The sequence below is a fragment of the Hipposideros armiger genome, unplaced genomic scaffold (assembly GCF_001890085.2).
Source record: "Hipposideros armiger isolate ML-2016 unplaced genomic scaffold, ASM189008v1 scaffold_486, whole genome shotgun sequence".
Taxonomy (NCBI): Eukaryota; Metazoa; Chordata; class Mammalia; order Chiroptera; family Hipposideridae; genus Hipposideros; species Hipposideros armiger.
Window position 1 is genome coordinate 920,209 of NW_017731836.1, and position 16,256 is coordinate 936,464.

A 16,256-nucleotide genomic window follows, 5' to 3' on the forward strand; every position below is an offset into this window, starting at 1 on the left:
TCGTCCTCCCGTGGCACCCGTGATGGTGACCTGCTTTTGGGAGAGGGGGCCTATAGGCTGTGTTACAACAGAATGTTCAGCACCTGTGTCAACCATAAAGTCAATGGGTTGGCCCCAATTAACATTAGGACCATAGGCTCCTGGGGGCCTAACTGGAGGAGCCCGGTCTGGCCTACTCTTCTCTGTATTCTTCCATGCCAGCATGTCCAATGAAGTCGTCTCCAGAAGGGCCTGGCATCTGTTGGGGCGGCTGGTAATGGCCGTGAGTGACTCAACCCCACCTTCAGGGACTCGGACCTGTTGGCATCCTCCCCAACAGCGGAGGACATTCATTTTTCCAGTGGCCAGTTGGTGGCAGTAAGCACATTGGTCGTGTCCCAGCCTTGGCCTCCCAGAGTGTGGCCCCACTTGACGTCGCCCTCGCTGGGGTAGTCCCAGGTTTGGAATGGCGTTTTGTCCTGGGGTCACAGACCTTTCAACAAGTGCAGCAGCCAGCAAGTCCACCTTTTTCTTCATCTTCCGATCCGCCTCTCGGTGAGCCTCCTGGTCACGATTGACATAGACTTTTGTCACCACTTCGAGGAGCTGGCTGATATTCATGCCAGCAAATCCATCCAGTTTCTGAAGTTTCCACCGGATGTCGCCCTGGAACTGCCCGACGAAAGCAGCATTGACCATCTGCTGATTCTCAACAATCTCAGGGTCAAAGGGAGTGTAGAGACGAAATGTCTCACAGACTTTCATAAAATTGGCTTGGGCTCTCCTCTGGCCCTGGAGGACTTCAGAGATCTTATTCATATGGATGCTTTTTTTGCTACCATCCTTTAAGCCTCCTATAAGGGCTTCTTGATACTGTTCCAGCATCTGGAAGTCCTGGTCATTGTTGGGGTCCCACTGTGGGTCCTCCTCAGGGAAATGATTTTGGGCATACACTTGAATGTTTAAGGTCCCGGGTGGGGCATGTTCCTCTAGCCATTTTATAGCTCCCTGGGTGACTCGCCGGCGCTCCTCAGTGTTGAAGAGAGTTAGGAGGAGCTGGCGACAATCAGCCCAAGTGGGCCGATTCGTTTGAATGATTGACTGAAGGAGGAGTCAATACCTGTGGTTTCTCTGTAAATGATGGGGTATGATTTTTCCAATTTAAGATATCAGTAGTTGAGAAGGGCTGGTATACAAAAATGCGGTGGCCTCCCTGTATCTGGCCGTCCTGATCATAGTAGATGGGGCCTCTGGTTTCCCGTAGGGGGAACTGGAGAGCACCAGTCTCAGGGCCCTTCGTCTGCAGCCACTTATCTGTGGGCCCGTAGGGGGTCAGGACTGGTGGCAGAGGCATGGAAAAAAACTCGGGGAAGGGCGTGGTGGGCGGAGGAGGTGGAGACAGCCAGGGCGAAGCTGGGGGCTGGGCTAGCGGCTCCAATTGCAGAAGGGGTGAGTAAATTGGCAAATAAGGAGGTAGGATTTCCTCCGGGTCTGAAGACAGGTGGACTTTTGTCCTTCTGTTTTTTTCCTTAGGCGGCTTCCGTGAGGGGATTATAGCACGTGCCAAAAGAATTTTGCTCTGGTTTTCCAAACAGGACTTCAACCAAGGGGGTCGGGTATGTGCAATAGCCTCCCATGAGTCAATGTAAGGGAACTGATCGGGGTGACCGAGGCTGCCGGTAACAATGAGGTAAACTTTCCTAATGAGCTCTCTGTCTAAGTTTCCCTCTGCTGGCCATTCGACACTGAATGACGGCCAATCAATCTCACAGAAGGTACGGAGCTTTTGGGAGATCATCTCGCCATAATCCCCCGAGAATCCCTTCTTAAAATTTTTTAACATACATCCTAATGGAGTCTGAGTACTCTGTCACCCACCCATGGCAACCATCCAAAATTGGCGTGACACACTCAGAGATTCACTTCGTCCGTCTCCAGCTGCTTCCCTTGCGGGAATTCTCAGATGCCTCTTCGCATTGGTGGGTTGATACAAGTCCTCGACTTGCATCCCCAAACTGTACGGGACAATTTAGCGATACCACCCTAAGCCATATGAGGTGCACCACGGACCCGCGGATCGGGATTCCACACTCGCTTTGCAGGCAGGCTGCGTCTCATTCACACAGACTCAAACACATTCATTCTCCACCCGCCGCCCTGTTCCTAGGAGTCACGGTTTCTCTCAGAAACTGAGATACTCAGGTGACTCCGGGAGCTGATCAGTCTCCCCTACTGTCCGCTGATGGACAGGCTACCAAGTGACCTGGGTCCTTACCTGCCTGGTCAGGTGGTGCTCCAAAGTTGGTTCCCGTAGCCCTCAGGGCTCCTTTATGCTCCCGGGTGGGTCCCCCGTGACTGGCAGGGGAGACGTCCCCACTGACGGACAAGAGTCGCTGGTGCCAAGTAGAGTGCACGTCCCCTCTCGTCCGGGGAAGCCAGGCCCCAGGGACAAGGGAGGCGAAAATATCGCCGTCTCTGTCTCCCGGGCAAGCCCCCAATTATGTTGCGGGGAACCCAGACAAAGAGACAGGACACCAAGGCGTGGGAAGCAACTTTTATTAATGTCGGCACTGGCTCAGAGGATTCACATCCAGAGGCTGAGCCCTGACCCGGGTGGGACTCGGGGCTATATACCCTGAAGTTTCCAGGTTGGCAGCTAAGATTTATTATTAGAACATGTGGTTATTGTGCCAGTTCCTGACTGGCTCGTGGGTGAGATAGGAATTTGGAAACATTAAATGCAGAAGTCTTGATAACCGTACAGTCCAGGAATGTCTTTGTCTGAAGCCCGCGCGAAATCCTTAGTGACCACATGGTCTGGAAAGGCCTTTGTCTAGGGCCCACTGCCACAATACAGCAATAGATAATTCATACTGAAACAGGAAAAATGTTTAAAGACGTAACTGAAGAAAACTATCCAGAAATAAAAGCAGATTTGAATTTATAGGCTGAAAGCACACACCAAAATTCAGGAAAGAAAGGAACAGAACGTCAACACCAGGACATAGCCTAGTAAAATTCCTGATTTTTAAAGATAAAATAAGAATCCTTTGGGACGCCAAATAAAAAGATCAAGGGCATTTATAAGGGCAAAAACTCAGGCTGTCCTCAGACTGTACCACGATAACATTAATGCTTGTAGAAGCCTATAGAGTCCTTCTGGAAAAGATAAAACAAATCAGGAATTTTATACTGTGCCAAATGCTGGTTGACGTATAAAGATAAGAGGTAATAGGTATAAATATGCAAGAGCTCAGGAACTATTATTCTCATCAGCCTTTCTTTTAAAAATGCATAGAGGATCAACTTCTGTCAACCAAGAGGTAAATAGAAATATGACAAAAGAACTGACCATCAGCTTTAAACATAAAATATTTATACAACACAATGAAAACGTTATAAACTTGAGAACATAGAAGTTATAAAACTGAAAAAAGGTGGATGGGGTAGGGAAAAGTAGTGTAGTACACAGGAAAGCAAAAGGAAAAAGATAAAATAAAAGTGGAAATTAATAAATTAGAAAGTAGAAAAGTGATGGAATAAACAAGTCCAAGAGGTTGCTCCTGGAAACAAATAAACACATTTATATAGATCAATTAGCTATATAGATAAATCTAATTAAGAAAAAAGAAACGTGCAAAATAGGTAATAACAAGGAAATATCTACAAATGCATAAGAAGTTAAAATAATAATGAACAATCTCTTTATTCAATTATATGCTGACAAACTTGACAACTAAGAAAAAATGGATAATTTCCAAGGAAAATGAATTTTAGCAAAATTTACATCAGATAAAAGAGAAAACTGGGCCAGCCGAGTGACGCGATGGTTAAGAACTGGCTTGGGACGCCAGAGGGCCCCGGTTCGGATCCCACATATGAGGGCCAGTGACACTGCCCTCCACAGCTAAGATGCTGAACAACAGCTCAACCTGGAGCTGGGATGCTGTGAGTCGCCGGGGACGGCGTAGGCTGCAGCCCCTGTGGCAGTGGGTTGCCATGGGCTACCGTGTGTAGCCAGCAGCCAGCGTGAGCAGCCAGCAGCCGCAGTGAGCGGCCGTCCAGAAGCCGGCAACTGATCTGCCTCGCCCGGGAAGAGCGCAATGATGGTGCCAACTTGGGCCAGTGAAGCAATGTCCTCCACAACTAGACTGAAGAACAAAAAATGACAGCAACTTGTCTGTTTCCCTTCCCCCAATTCCCCAGCACTGTTCCCATCCCCCAACTCCCCAATAAAAAAAATCTTAAAAAAAAAAAAAAAGAAAACTGAACCAAGTCAACAATAACAGAATAACAAATATTCCCTCCCATTTTCCACCCTCGAAACAGGCCCAGATAGTTTCCAGAGGGATTCTTACTAGCTGTAAAGAAGCAGATATTCCAAAGTTACTTAGTGTTCCAGACATATGGTAAAAGAATTAAAGTTTTTTCTTATGAAGTGATAAAATTCTGATAACAAAACCTGACAAAGATAGGAGTGAGCTCCTTGATGTTACCTACTACCTGGGATCCTTCTCTCTTGGTGGCTCTGAAGATAGAAGTTGGCTGGAAGAAGAGTAAATGGGTATCTGCTGGTTCAGTCAGCTTCCCCAAAACCCTGTCCACTGACTTCACGTCAATTGCTTTGGCCCACGAGAGGACTCAGGCCTACTGTTAGCTACAAAAAAAAGGCTGGGAAGTTGTTGGGAGCCATGCAGGCTGGCTTTAGTGATGCATTACTTGTTTTGCTCCTTTTTGCACCTGGAAGATGTTTACTTAACACTGAGGTACGTGGTGAGTAGCCAGTTCCTTGGTAGACACAGAAGATTTGTAGCTATTTGGGTTAATGGAAGGAAATGTTCTGGGAGGCTTACCCCCTAAGGTCTCTCTGATCTTTTAAGTATCTAGTAGATAGTTAGTGATCTACTTTTAAAGGAGGTAATGCATGTTTATCCCTTCTGTTTTGCACTACCCTGGATGTATATAAGGGTGTTGGAAAATAAACTCGGGGCTTCAGTATTTACTGGAGTCCTCCCCGGTAACTCTCTGTTCTGTCTCTTTTTTAATCCTAACGCCCCCGCTCAGGACTGTTCGATCTTATCGGCTGGCTCTGATACGAAGTAAGCTGCATTACCATGTTGAATGAAATCAACATTTTGCCAGATAAAATACAGGAGGCCCAGTTCAGTTTGAATTCTGGGTAAACAAGTATGTTGGTATACTTACACTAAAAAATTATTCACTGTTTATCTGCAATTCAAATTTAACTGAGAATCCTGGGTGTCTTGTTTTGTTTTTTGAAAGCTGGCAACTCTACCCATAAGTGGCCAAGTAACCATTACCCTTTTATACTTACTACTGCCTTAAAAAATAATAATAAAAGCTTCATCACCCAATGTACATCCCTAAGCCATTATAGTTTAGTCTTCCCGATGGAAAAAAAATTGATATACATTTTAATTCTCTTTTAATCTAGAGGTCCTTGTCCATTCTTTTTATTTTCTTAAAAATCAATCTGCTGAAGTAGCCTGCTCATTTGACTTGCAGATTTTCCAACAGAATGGATTTTGCTTTTCACACATGCAAAATCTTCAAACTTTTCCTCTTTCCGTGGTATTTCTTGCAAATTGGCAGCCAGATCCAAAGACTGGATCAGACTCAGCTTCTATCCCTTTAGCAAGACTATGGGTGGTAGTGTGTTCTTTCATCACGAAGCATATGTCTGGCTCTCTTTTCATGATCATAGCACAGCATATTGGTGTTTATGTCTTTATCTATTCCTTGGGGGCTGTGAAATGCTGGTATTCTATCATTATATTTTTACTTATTAATTGGAATACCTTTTATAAAGAGATTTTATCCACTATTTAGTTATCTAGCAGTACAGTTCATATAAGAAAGACAGGATATATGCTAGACTCTCTCTCCCATTGCTTTCAAAATTAGTTTTCAAGATAATGAATTGGTTCTCTATTATTCTCTGAAGGTGACCAATTTTTTAAAAATATCATTTTGAACTCATGGATTTAAACATATTTGGTAGGTTTCTTGCCATTGCAATTATTATCATTACTGAAACTCAAACTATCCCATCCTTGCCAGTGGTAACCTCTTCAAGTTGGCTCTTGATTCCTCTTGACATTACCCTAGAAGCTTCTCATAGCTTCTTAGTAATCTGACATTACAAGACATCCCAGCTTATCTTATACATTTCCTGGCTCAGATCTGAAACTGGCCATTACCCCAAGAAGCCTTGGGAACAAAACTGATTCTTGGAAAAGACTAATGAAATAAACAAACCTCCATCAAGACTGATCAAGGACAAAGCAATAAACACATATATGAACATTAAGAAAAAATTAAAAGGAAACATAACTATGATAACAACAGAGATTTTAGAACTGAATATTGGATGTTCTGGGACAAATATATGCTGAATGGATATGTGCATAAAATGCATAATTTTCTAGGCAATACAACTTACCAAAACTAAGTCCAAAAAAGACAGAAAAATGAAGCGGACCAATTACAGAAGAAGAATTAAATTACCAAAGGCTCTCTCTAAAAGCACCAATCGTGGTCTACCTTTCAGGGGAATGAATGTTCCCAAACATTTAAGGGAAACATACATATTATATCATTTTTTTATACATACATATTTTATACAAATTGTTCCAAAAACTTTTTTAAAGATGGTATAGCCTTGAGATCCAAGCTAGATAAGGATAATTCAAGAAGGGAAAACAGTAGTTGACTCTCTCTCTCTCAAATACAAATGTAGAAAGCCTAAATAAAAATAATAGCAAAATGAACTAAGTAATGTATAAAAAGAAAATCATCATGACCAAGTTGGGTTTATCACAAGAATGATGACTCATTTAATATGAGAAAGTATATCAACTTAATTCACATTATCAGATAGCGGACTAATTGCTGCCATTTTTGTAGTCAATTTACCAAAATATCCATTGTCTAAGCACCATTTATAGTATAGCTCATTCTTATCCCAGTGATCTACAATGCCATTTATCAAGTTTCCATATATGGCTGTCTCTGGACTCCCTGTTCCTTTCCTAGCCCAATACCAATCCTATACTACCTTAATGTCTATATTTTTAAAATAAGTCTTTATGTTGGTAGGACAAGTCCTAGTTTATTCTTTTGAAACCATCTTGTCTATTGTAATTAGTTCCCTATGGTTGCTATAACAAATTATCATAAACTTAATGGATTAAAAAAACACAGATTTATTATAGGTCTGTAGTTCAGAAATCTGAAATAGGTCTCATTGGGATAATAAATACCAAGGTGTTGGCAGGACTGCCTTGTTTTCTGGAGATTTTAGGAGAGAATCTGCGCCTGGTTCCTTCCAGCTTCTAATGGCTTCCCACATTCTTGGCTCCATCTTCAAAGTGAGCAATACTGAGCTAAGTCCTTCTCATGCTGCCATCCCTCTGATTCTTGGTCTTCGGCTTCCCTCTTGCACTCATTAGGACACAAGTGATTACACTGAGCCTACCCAGATAATCCAGGATAATCTCCACGTCTCACAGTCAGCGGTTGAGTAACCTTAATTCCCCTTTGCCCTGTAACCTAACATACAGGTTCTGGGGATTAGGATGTGAACATGTTTGAGGGGCCATTATTCTGCCTTCTAGATCTATTCTTGGCCCTTTTCTCTTTCATACATATTATAGGATCAGTTTATCAAGTTCCATGAAATATTCTGAATTTATACGTTATCTATATCAGTAATGATATAGATATATCTTCATCAGCAGTCAGGGAAGTGGAAATGAGAAGCCATATCACATCCTTCAGCTTGGCAAAAAAATTTTAATTCCACAATCGAAGATGTGGAGAAAGGGGGCAGTTCTTATATACAGATGGTGGGAGTATAAATTGTTAAAATAACTTGAGAGACCAATTTGGTGATATGTAGTTGATGACGACCCACCTCTAGATACATATACATAAACTATCTAGTAAAATTGATGATGGCCCACCTCTAAACACATATACATAAAAACTCACACATGTGCACAAGGAAACATGCAAGATTGGTCAGAGAGAACTGTTTATAACACTGAAAAACTAAACACACCTAAATGTCCATCACCTACAGAATGGATAATGGGAGAATTATCAACACCGTATTCAAGATAGTGGTTACCTCTGCAGCATAAGGAAGGAGATGCAATGGGGGAGGGAATCACAGAGAGTTCCAAGGTATTTGAAATGTATTTCTTCAGCTAGGGGCTGGGTACAAGGGTGTGTATTAATCTTGGTTCCTATTCATGTGTCTGAAAGATGTCATAAATGTTAAGTATATATAAAAAAGCAATTAAAACAATGAATCACAGTTAAACTCCAAAGAGGTTTGATGCAGAAAGACGTTTAAGGGCTTGAGTTCTTCGTCATGAAGACGTCCCTCACCTGGGATTACACCCCAGTCCAACCCCTAACCTAAAAGAGGTTCTGCCCTAGAACTGATTCGTTGTGTTGCTGACACAGAGAACAGATTAAAAGCAAAACAATCCGGTACAATTTAAAAATCTCAAGAAAGGGGCTGCAATGAAGGTTAATGGCAGGGAGAAGAAAACAAATGAAAACAGAAAACATTTATGTACTGGTACCAGGTTTCATAGGTGACAGCTGCTCCCCTCACCACCACCCCCCAGTCCCAACCCTGTGGGCCACTCCTAAGTGTGGAATTCTACCATATTGAGAAATACTATATTATGGTTTCTAAGCCATTTGAGATAAGTCTGATATGTCCTCATAGTATGATATCCAGTTTTCACTATTTTCTAGCGCATTTTACATCCTGATCAGCAATGATTACTGTCAAACTACACAAATTTGCTTTAAAACAAACAAACAAACAAACAAACAAACAAACAAAACACACAATGAATGAAGACAAAGCCAAAACTGGGAAACAATTTTCCTTCAGTTTCTGCCCCTGAAGTGCTCCCTGCTCTGGTTTTCGCTGGCATTAAAATGCCGGAGCAAAGGTAAATAGCTTGTGGGACCAAGGCCAAGGGCAGAAACCCAGCTTTTCTCTAGGTTAGAGGTAACTGGAAAAAATCCCCAGAGCCTGTCCACTACTAAAAGGCATTAAATCGGTCCCTGACGGCTTGATAATAAAGTTGCTTTTCACTGGTTTTGCTTCAAGTCCATGTCTAAGCTTTGGTACTTTGCAGTCCATAAATTTAATGAGAAGCAAACAAAATCAATTTAATCTGTTTTAGTCTAAGAACCATTTTATTATTTTATTTCCTGTTCTGTTTATGTCGATATATTTCCTACAGCACATTTTCTGCTGTACCATTGTCAATGTTGGTTTTTTAAAATAATGTTCTACATAGATTTCCTGTTTTGTTATTGCTGCTTGCTTTTTGTTTGTGTTTAAGATAGTCCATTTCAGCTTTCTCTTCTTTTATTTCAGCCATTCTATAATGCATCACAAAACCCCTAATGCATTTCTTCATTTGATAATAACCACACACTTCATATTTTGATAAACTGTTTGCGAGATTATTTCTCACTGGGTTAGCTAGTGGTATGCTTTCAAATAATCACAAGAATTTTTAGTGTCCTTAGTTTACTGAAATTAAGACGTAATTTGGGGGCCTAAGGTTACCTGCCACCTGTAAGAGCTCCGTTTTAAATAGTTAGAGAGTATATTTTCTCCAGGCACCATATTTGCAACTCTTATTACTAAATTACCTGGTTGCCTAGATATTGTCTTCACCAAGATGTAAAAAAGCCACCAAATAACTCTCTTACAATCTCAGTTCCAGAACCCACAAATAGAATAATCAGTATGAAAACTCTGTGATGACTTACTCTGCGCTCATAACTTTAGCCTTTTCTTTAAAAAAAAAATCAAACCTATTCCTCCTTTGAACTCCTTCCACCAATAAATAAACAAAAACAAATAAAATCCCAATAAAATACCCAACAAAATAAAATTACCAATGAAAGTAATAAAGAATGTGGTTAATCCTTAACAAAATCTGCATAAAGGGCCTTGGATAAATTACAAAAGAATCCTGAAATCTTCCCATTACAATTGGATTGAAAGGAGGTGCTCCGAGTGCCTGCTAATCCCGCGGGTGAGGATTTTGCTCACTTCTGCTGAATCATGAGACTCAAGTAAACACAGGAACATTGCACCCTGGACTGAAAGGTGTAAAGGTGAAAGCAAGTTTAAACAGTCTTATTAACTTTTCCCCTTTCTAAAGGGCAGAATCCAGTCAGTTGAGCATTTTTCCTTTTGCAAAACCAGTTAATCAGAATTCAAGGAATTTATTCCAATTCATAGTTCAGTTTCACCATGCTTTACATTGAGTGATTCTGTCAGTATTTCTTTTGACACAGAAGTGAACAAAGTTTCCAGGAGTTGACTACCATCTATACAGTCTGTGCTGCCAATGGTCAAACTGATCTTGAACTTGTAAGTCCAAATTAGTCAACAGTATTAGTTGGGTAACAGACAATCATACATATTATTAACTCATGCCTCCAACATAAGTACAGAGCTAGTGGTTCTTAAGTCAGGCTGCAAATCAAAATTGGATGGCAGCTTTAAAAAAATACAGGTGCCTAACTTGTCGTAAGACACTTATGTAGAAGATGTGGGATAGAGCCCAAGCAACTGCGTTTTTTAAAAGCTTTCCAAATGATTCTGATGTAATAGGGGTAGAAATTGTCACACAGGTACTAAATATAAACAATCCTACCTAATAGAGGGGATGGGGTTCATGCTTCTGTCAAAAGTTCAGAAATACATAAGTATAACCAAGGAATCACTGAAGTAGTGATTAGTAAAAGTTTATTGTGCACTCATCAAAAAGACAGTTTGCAAACAGGAAGAACTCAAACCAAAATATGGAATGAGGCTCAGGGGTATGCTAAAAAGCAGCTTATGCAGTGAGAAAGCAATGACTGTTTATACTATTAGAATTTTCAGTGGTTATCTTGTATCAATTTTGGGAAACAGTTCAAGTTTTGCTTATGATTTCCAGAGGCATAATTAAGCACAAAATGATCTAGGTCAGTTAGTCTTGCAAAATCAGCTCAATTAAGCTTTTTTGTACAACTAAACTGGTTTTGTCTGCTCAGGGAATTTTCAAGGCTGGTGTCCATTTGTTTTTTACTTGAAACTTCTTAATCAGGGACAGGGACTCTGCACCAAGGACTGTTCAAAGCCACGCAAAGAACGTTTTGCATCTTTCTGAAATGCCAATTTTACTTGACAGGCAAATAGTTTAAAATGTCATTTTTATTTTGAGTGCTGGTTACATAGGTATATTACAATTGTCACAACTCATCTAACATTTAAGATCTGTACATTTAATTGTATATTTTACCTAAATAAAAGGATCATTTAATATTAAAATATGGATACATTCTGGAGTAGGATGCAAAATCTGCATTTACTTTTTAGATGAACTCTGAGTCTCCAAGAGATCTCTTAGATGGACTAACTTTAGGCTAGGTCCCCAAATGCAGGGAGGCAACCATTTCATTCTTCTCTGCTTGGGGTGAGAATTAGGCCTTCAAATGTGGAGGGTCAGATCTTTTGGAAGGGCCCAGGACTACAATTTGAAAATCTCTGGGTTTGGAAATTGTTTCACTTCTGATGCTTTTCATTCATTTCATTACCCATGACCCCACTCCCCTCTCTGTCTCTTTACCTTCCACATATTACTGGCCTTTGCTTTAAAACACTTCAAATCCTCAAATATTTACAGTTCCACTCTTTGTTATGATTGGAGACTTTGTTACTGAGCAGATAGTCTAACGACTCTGAGGCCAGTCTCAGAAATTGCATATGGCAAGCATCTTTCACTCAAAACTGTGTTTTAAAAGGTTATGAGGGGGGCCGGCCGAGTGGCGCGATGGTTAAGAACTCGCTTGGGATGCCAGAGGGCCCCGGTTCGGATCCCACATGTGAGGGCCAGTGACACTGCCCTCCACAGCTAAGATGCTGAACAACAGCTCAACCTGGAGCTGGGCTGCCGTGAGTCGCCGGCGACGGCGTGGGCTGCAGCCCCTGTGGCAGTGGGTTGCCATGGGCTACCGTATGTAGCCAGCAGCCAGCGTGAGCAGCCAGTAGCCGCAGTGAGCGGCCGTCCAGAAGCCGGCGACTGATCTGCCTCGCCAGAGAAGAGCACAATGATGGTGCCAACTTGGGCCAGTGAAGCAACGTCCTCCACAACTAGATTGAAGAACAAAAGGACAGCAACTTGTCTGTTCCCCTTCCCCCAATTCCCCAGCACTGTTCCCATCCCCCCAATTCCCCAATAAAAATCTTAAAAAAAAAAAGGTTATGAGGGGCTGGCCGAGTGGCTCAGTTGGTTAAGAGTTGGCTTAAGAGCGCGAGCTCTGACAAAGGGCTGCCGGTTCAATTCCCACATGGGCCAGTGACGCTGCGCCTGAGCTGAGCTTGAGCTGAGCTGCCAACAGGTGGCAGGATGGCTCAGCTGGTGTAACAAGACTGTCTGTTCGATGGTGGGCTAGACCCACCCGCTACTAAGATTGAACACAGCACCTTGAGCTTAGAGGCCACGAGCTGCCCACAAGAAGCCAGATGGCGACTGGCGCCCTCCACAATGAAGATTGAAGAACAACAATTTCGCTGGTCTCCTTCCCCAATTCCCCAATAAAACCTTAAAAAAAAAAAAAGTTATCAGCTGCAGGGGCTGGCTGTAGGTAGGGACTGAACTTAAGACTTACAAAAGCCCACATTTTCTGACTTTGGAAAGAGAAGAGTGGAGAGTAATGTGGGTTATTGGCAAGGGTTAGCGAAAACAAAGGTCAAAAGTAACTAGATTCAGGAGGCTCTCCTTATCTCTTGTGGCCTGCGGGCTCAACAGTGAATCAAGTATAACACTGGGAGTCTGAAGCATGGTCTGGGTCTAATGCTTCTGGGAAAGTTACTACATATTGTATATCTCTTGCTTGGAAACTCGGGTGTCATCTATAATGTAAAGAGTACACATCTGCTTCTGGATTTAATGAACGTAAACCTGTTTGTTACGATGCCTCACGGATTGCAAAGCCACAAAGTTATGAAGGCATAAATCAAGAAGCCCAGAACACAGAGAACGCGGACGCATGACAAGACGATCTAACAACAACGTTGCCTAACGATAAGCGCCATCCAGCCGCCCAGGTCCCAGGTCCCAACAGCCTTTGCAGCTCGGGCCCAAAGCCCCCAGAGCAGCGGGGGCGGGGCCCGGAGCGAGCGCCTGCGCCACGCCCCCTTCCGCCTCCAGCCCTGACACAGCGGGCCCGAAAAGGTTCGGGATAGTCGTCTGTGGTGACAGACTTCCGAGGCTCGGTTTCTTACCTGCTCTGTACTGGCAGCAGCTTCCTGTTAGCTCCAACTGCTGACACTCTGACCCCTCGACCGGAGGCGCACGCGAAAGGACACGGTCCTGATGGAAGAGGGTGTTTACATTCTCATCTCTTCCTGAGTGCGCACTAATTTTAGCCCTCCCCTCTTCCCGCTGTTGGAAGCGGTTGGTTGCCTTCTTCCTGTCCGTCAGAGAAGTCCCACAATTGGCGCGTGGGCCGTTGGGCGTCTTCCAGGTTCCTTTTGTAGGTTGACTCTGCATCGGCTGGCTACAGAGCGCGGTAGTGTGTTGAACTTTTAGGTGGGAGATGTCGGAAAGTAACTTCGCAGCGCCCAGCGACAGAAGAGACAGGGAGGTGTCCGGTGCTACAATCATCGCCCAGGCCCTGAAAACGCAAGTACGACCACCCGCCTGGAAAGAAAGGCTCCTACGGAAGCCTTCGAGGGCCTAGGAGTTGTCTTGGAAACGAGGAGAGCGATGGGAGTGGGAGGGAGGGACGTTCTGATGAGAGTCTCCGTTTAGCTCCCGGTCGGAAAGATGTGGCGGGGGCCCGGGCGTTCATTCCCCTGTTCTTGGCCCCCAGGATGTGAAGTACATGTTTGGCATCGTTGGCATCCCAGTGACCGAAATCGCTATTGCTGCCCAACAACTGGGCATCAGATACGTCGGGATGAGGAATGAGCAAGCGGTAAGTATGGACGCTGGGAGTCGAATACATTACTGTAAGTGATTAATAATAATGGCAAATATTCATTGCAGACAGTCAGTGCTTACCACTATCCTAATGCTTGACACGTATCAATCAAAATAAATATAGACACATATCAGTAATCCTGAGGCAGGAACTATTTAATCCTAGTTGACAGATGAGAAAAGCGAGACACAGGTTAAGTGAAGTAACTTGTCTGAGGTGACAACTGTCATTGTAAAGCGTCAGGATTTGAGTCCAGGTATTCTGGGTCTAGAGTTCACGCTCTTTACACGGTGTTGTGCTCTGCCAAGTGTCGAGTGTCAGAATTGCGACAGTTTTCAGGTGTGAGTCTGGGCCTCCTGTCCTTCACTCTCATAACTACCTATTATACGTTTATTATTGGGTATTCTTTGTCTGGTCTGACTTCCCTATTAGGCTGTGAGCTCCAGGAGAGCAGTGATATTATTTCCTCTTGACACATCTGTATCCTCTAGGTGGTCCCTGCACATGATAGGTACTCAGGGAGCACCTGGGAGATGAATGGGTGAAGGCCAACGCTCATGTTATATAGTATTGTTCATGTTATATAGTATCGTTCATGTTATATAGTATATATAACATGAGGTTTAGTCTTGACCTCCAAGTTGATCACAGTCTGGGAAGATAAGGGCAAGACACACCAAAAAAAATTTATCTAGTGTAATAACTCAAAGCAGATAAATGTATAAGGGACAGTGCATATAAAGGGTGACCGGTTCTCTGAGTAGGACAGAGAAGATTACCTATAGAGGCAATGTTTGTTCATGCTGTTCCATCAAGATAGCTTACAGGCATGGGTGGCCTGCAAGACTGGATATGTAGGGGAAGTTGTAGAGAGTCTATAGCTGGAAAAGGAGTGTGGAAGAATTTTTTTCAATAGGCATTGGGTGAGACTAAAGTATTTTATAAATAAGTGGGCAACATAATTAGATTTGTATTCTAGAAAATGATTTTTGTGGTAGTATAGAGTATGGATCAGAAGGGCAGCTTGAAGGTTTCAGTCCTCATAAACTTAGTTGAAGGCATCCTTAGGTCCTGGGTGCTTTGTTTTGGACACTGAACATGGAGATGAAGGACAGTTCCTGTTCTTGAGGGGCTCGTAACCTAGCTGTGGAGACAGTTTTATTATGCTCATAATGTGGTATGAGTACTGCGATCAGGATATCTCCAGGGTGCTGTGGAAGCCCAGAAAAGGATACTCTGCTCAGCCTGAGATGTCAGAGGTTTCCTGGAGGAGATTATGCATAAGCTGTTTTGAAGGACAAGTAGTCATTAACCAGCTAGAAAGGAGAGGACAGGCTCTTCTGGAGATGATTCCTAGGTTTGGGCTTGCTTGATCACAGTGTCACTGACTCAGATGGGAAATACAGAGGGAAGAGTCAATTTGGAGGGAAAAGGTAATGAGTTCAAATTTGGACATAATGAGTTTGAGATGCCCTTAGGACATTCCTAGTGCATATGTCCCTTAGTCAGCCTGACCTTTGCAGTAGTAAAGGAAGACTTAACGAGTACCTGAACTAAGGGTAATGACAGGATGATTAAGAGAGAATGTGAGAACCAAATTCAGAAACCATTCGACTGGCAGAAGAGGCCTTGGCATCCAATTGCTTATTTGTACTAAAGAGAAAGGTGTAGTTGGTTGCGACATGATGTCTTTCATCAGCTCTTTAGAGTAATCAAGACATATTGGGTTGTCGGAAAAGTCATGTCATATTTTGTCTATGTTTTCAAAAGTCATTTACTTATATAAAGAACAAAGATCAATCAATGATATATTGTCCATTTTGTTTGATAACTTTTTGCCATCTTTCAGTGAGCTTCATAATTCCTCATTCATAGAAGGACCTGTCTATTTGTGAAAAACTGAACAAGGTGCTGATTTACAGCCTCATCTGAATTGAACGTTATACCATGCAAGGAGTTTTGAAGAGAACGAAACAAGTGGAAGTCTGATGGCACAAGGTCAGGCGAGTATGGTGGGTGTGGCCACACATCCCATCCAAGCTCCAATAATTTTTCACGGGTGATCAAACCTGTGTGTGGTCTCTCATTGTCGCAATGGAACACAACTCCTGCATAATTAACAAGCTCTGGATGTTTCTGGATGACGGATTCGCTCAAACTGTCCAATTGCTGACAGTACACATTCAACTTGATTGTTTGGTTCCTTGGTAGGAGCTTGAAAAACACGACACCTT

At 42.9% G+C, this 16,256-nt stretch overlaps 2 protein-coding genes across 2 annotated transcripts in view; one reads left to right on the forward strand and one right to left on the reverse strand.

Moving 5' to 3' along the window:
* The window catches only part of BTD (biotinidase), a 40,997-nt gene extending 27,597 nt beyond the window's left edge, over positions 1–13,400 (reverse strand). Inside the window, exon 1 of the mRNA XM_019667150.1 lies at positions 13,322–13,400. The gene's annotated coding sequence lies outside the window, so the exon portion shown is untranslated. The remainder of the gene's footprint in view (positions 1–13,321) is intronic.
* The window catches only part of HACL1 (2-hydroxyacyl-CoA lyase 1), a 33,776-nt gene continuing 30,754 nt past the window's right edge, over positions 13,235–16,256 (forward strand). Inside the window, exons 1-2 of the mRNA XM_019667149.1 lie at positions 13,235–13,725; positions 13,912–14,016. Of these exons, the coding sequence (XP_019522694.1) occupies positions 13,636–13,725; positions 13,912–14,016 (195 nt within the window). The 5' untranslated portion in view covers positions 13,235–13,635. The remainder of the gene's footprint in view (positions 13,726–13,911; positions 14,017–16,256) is intronic.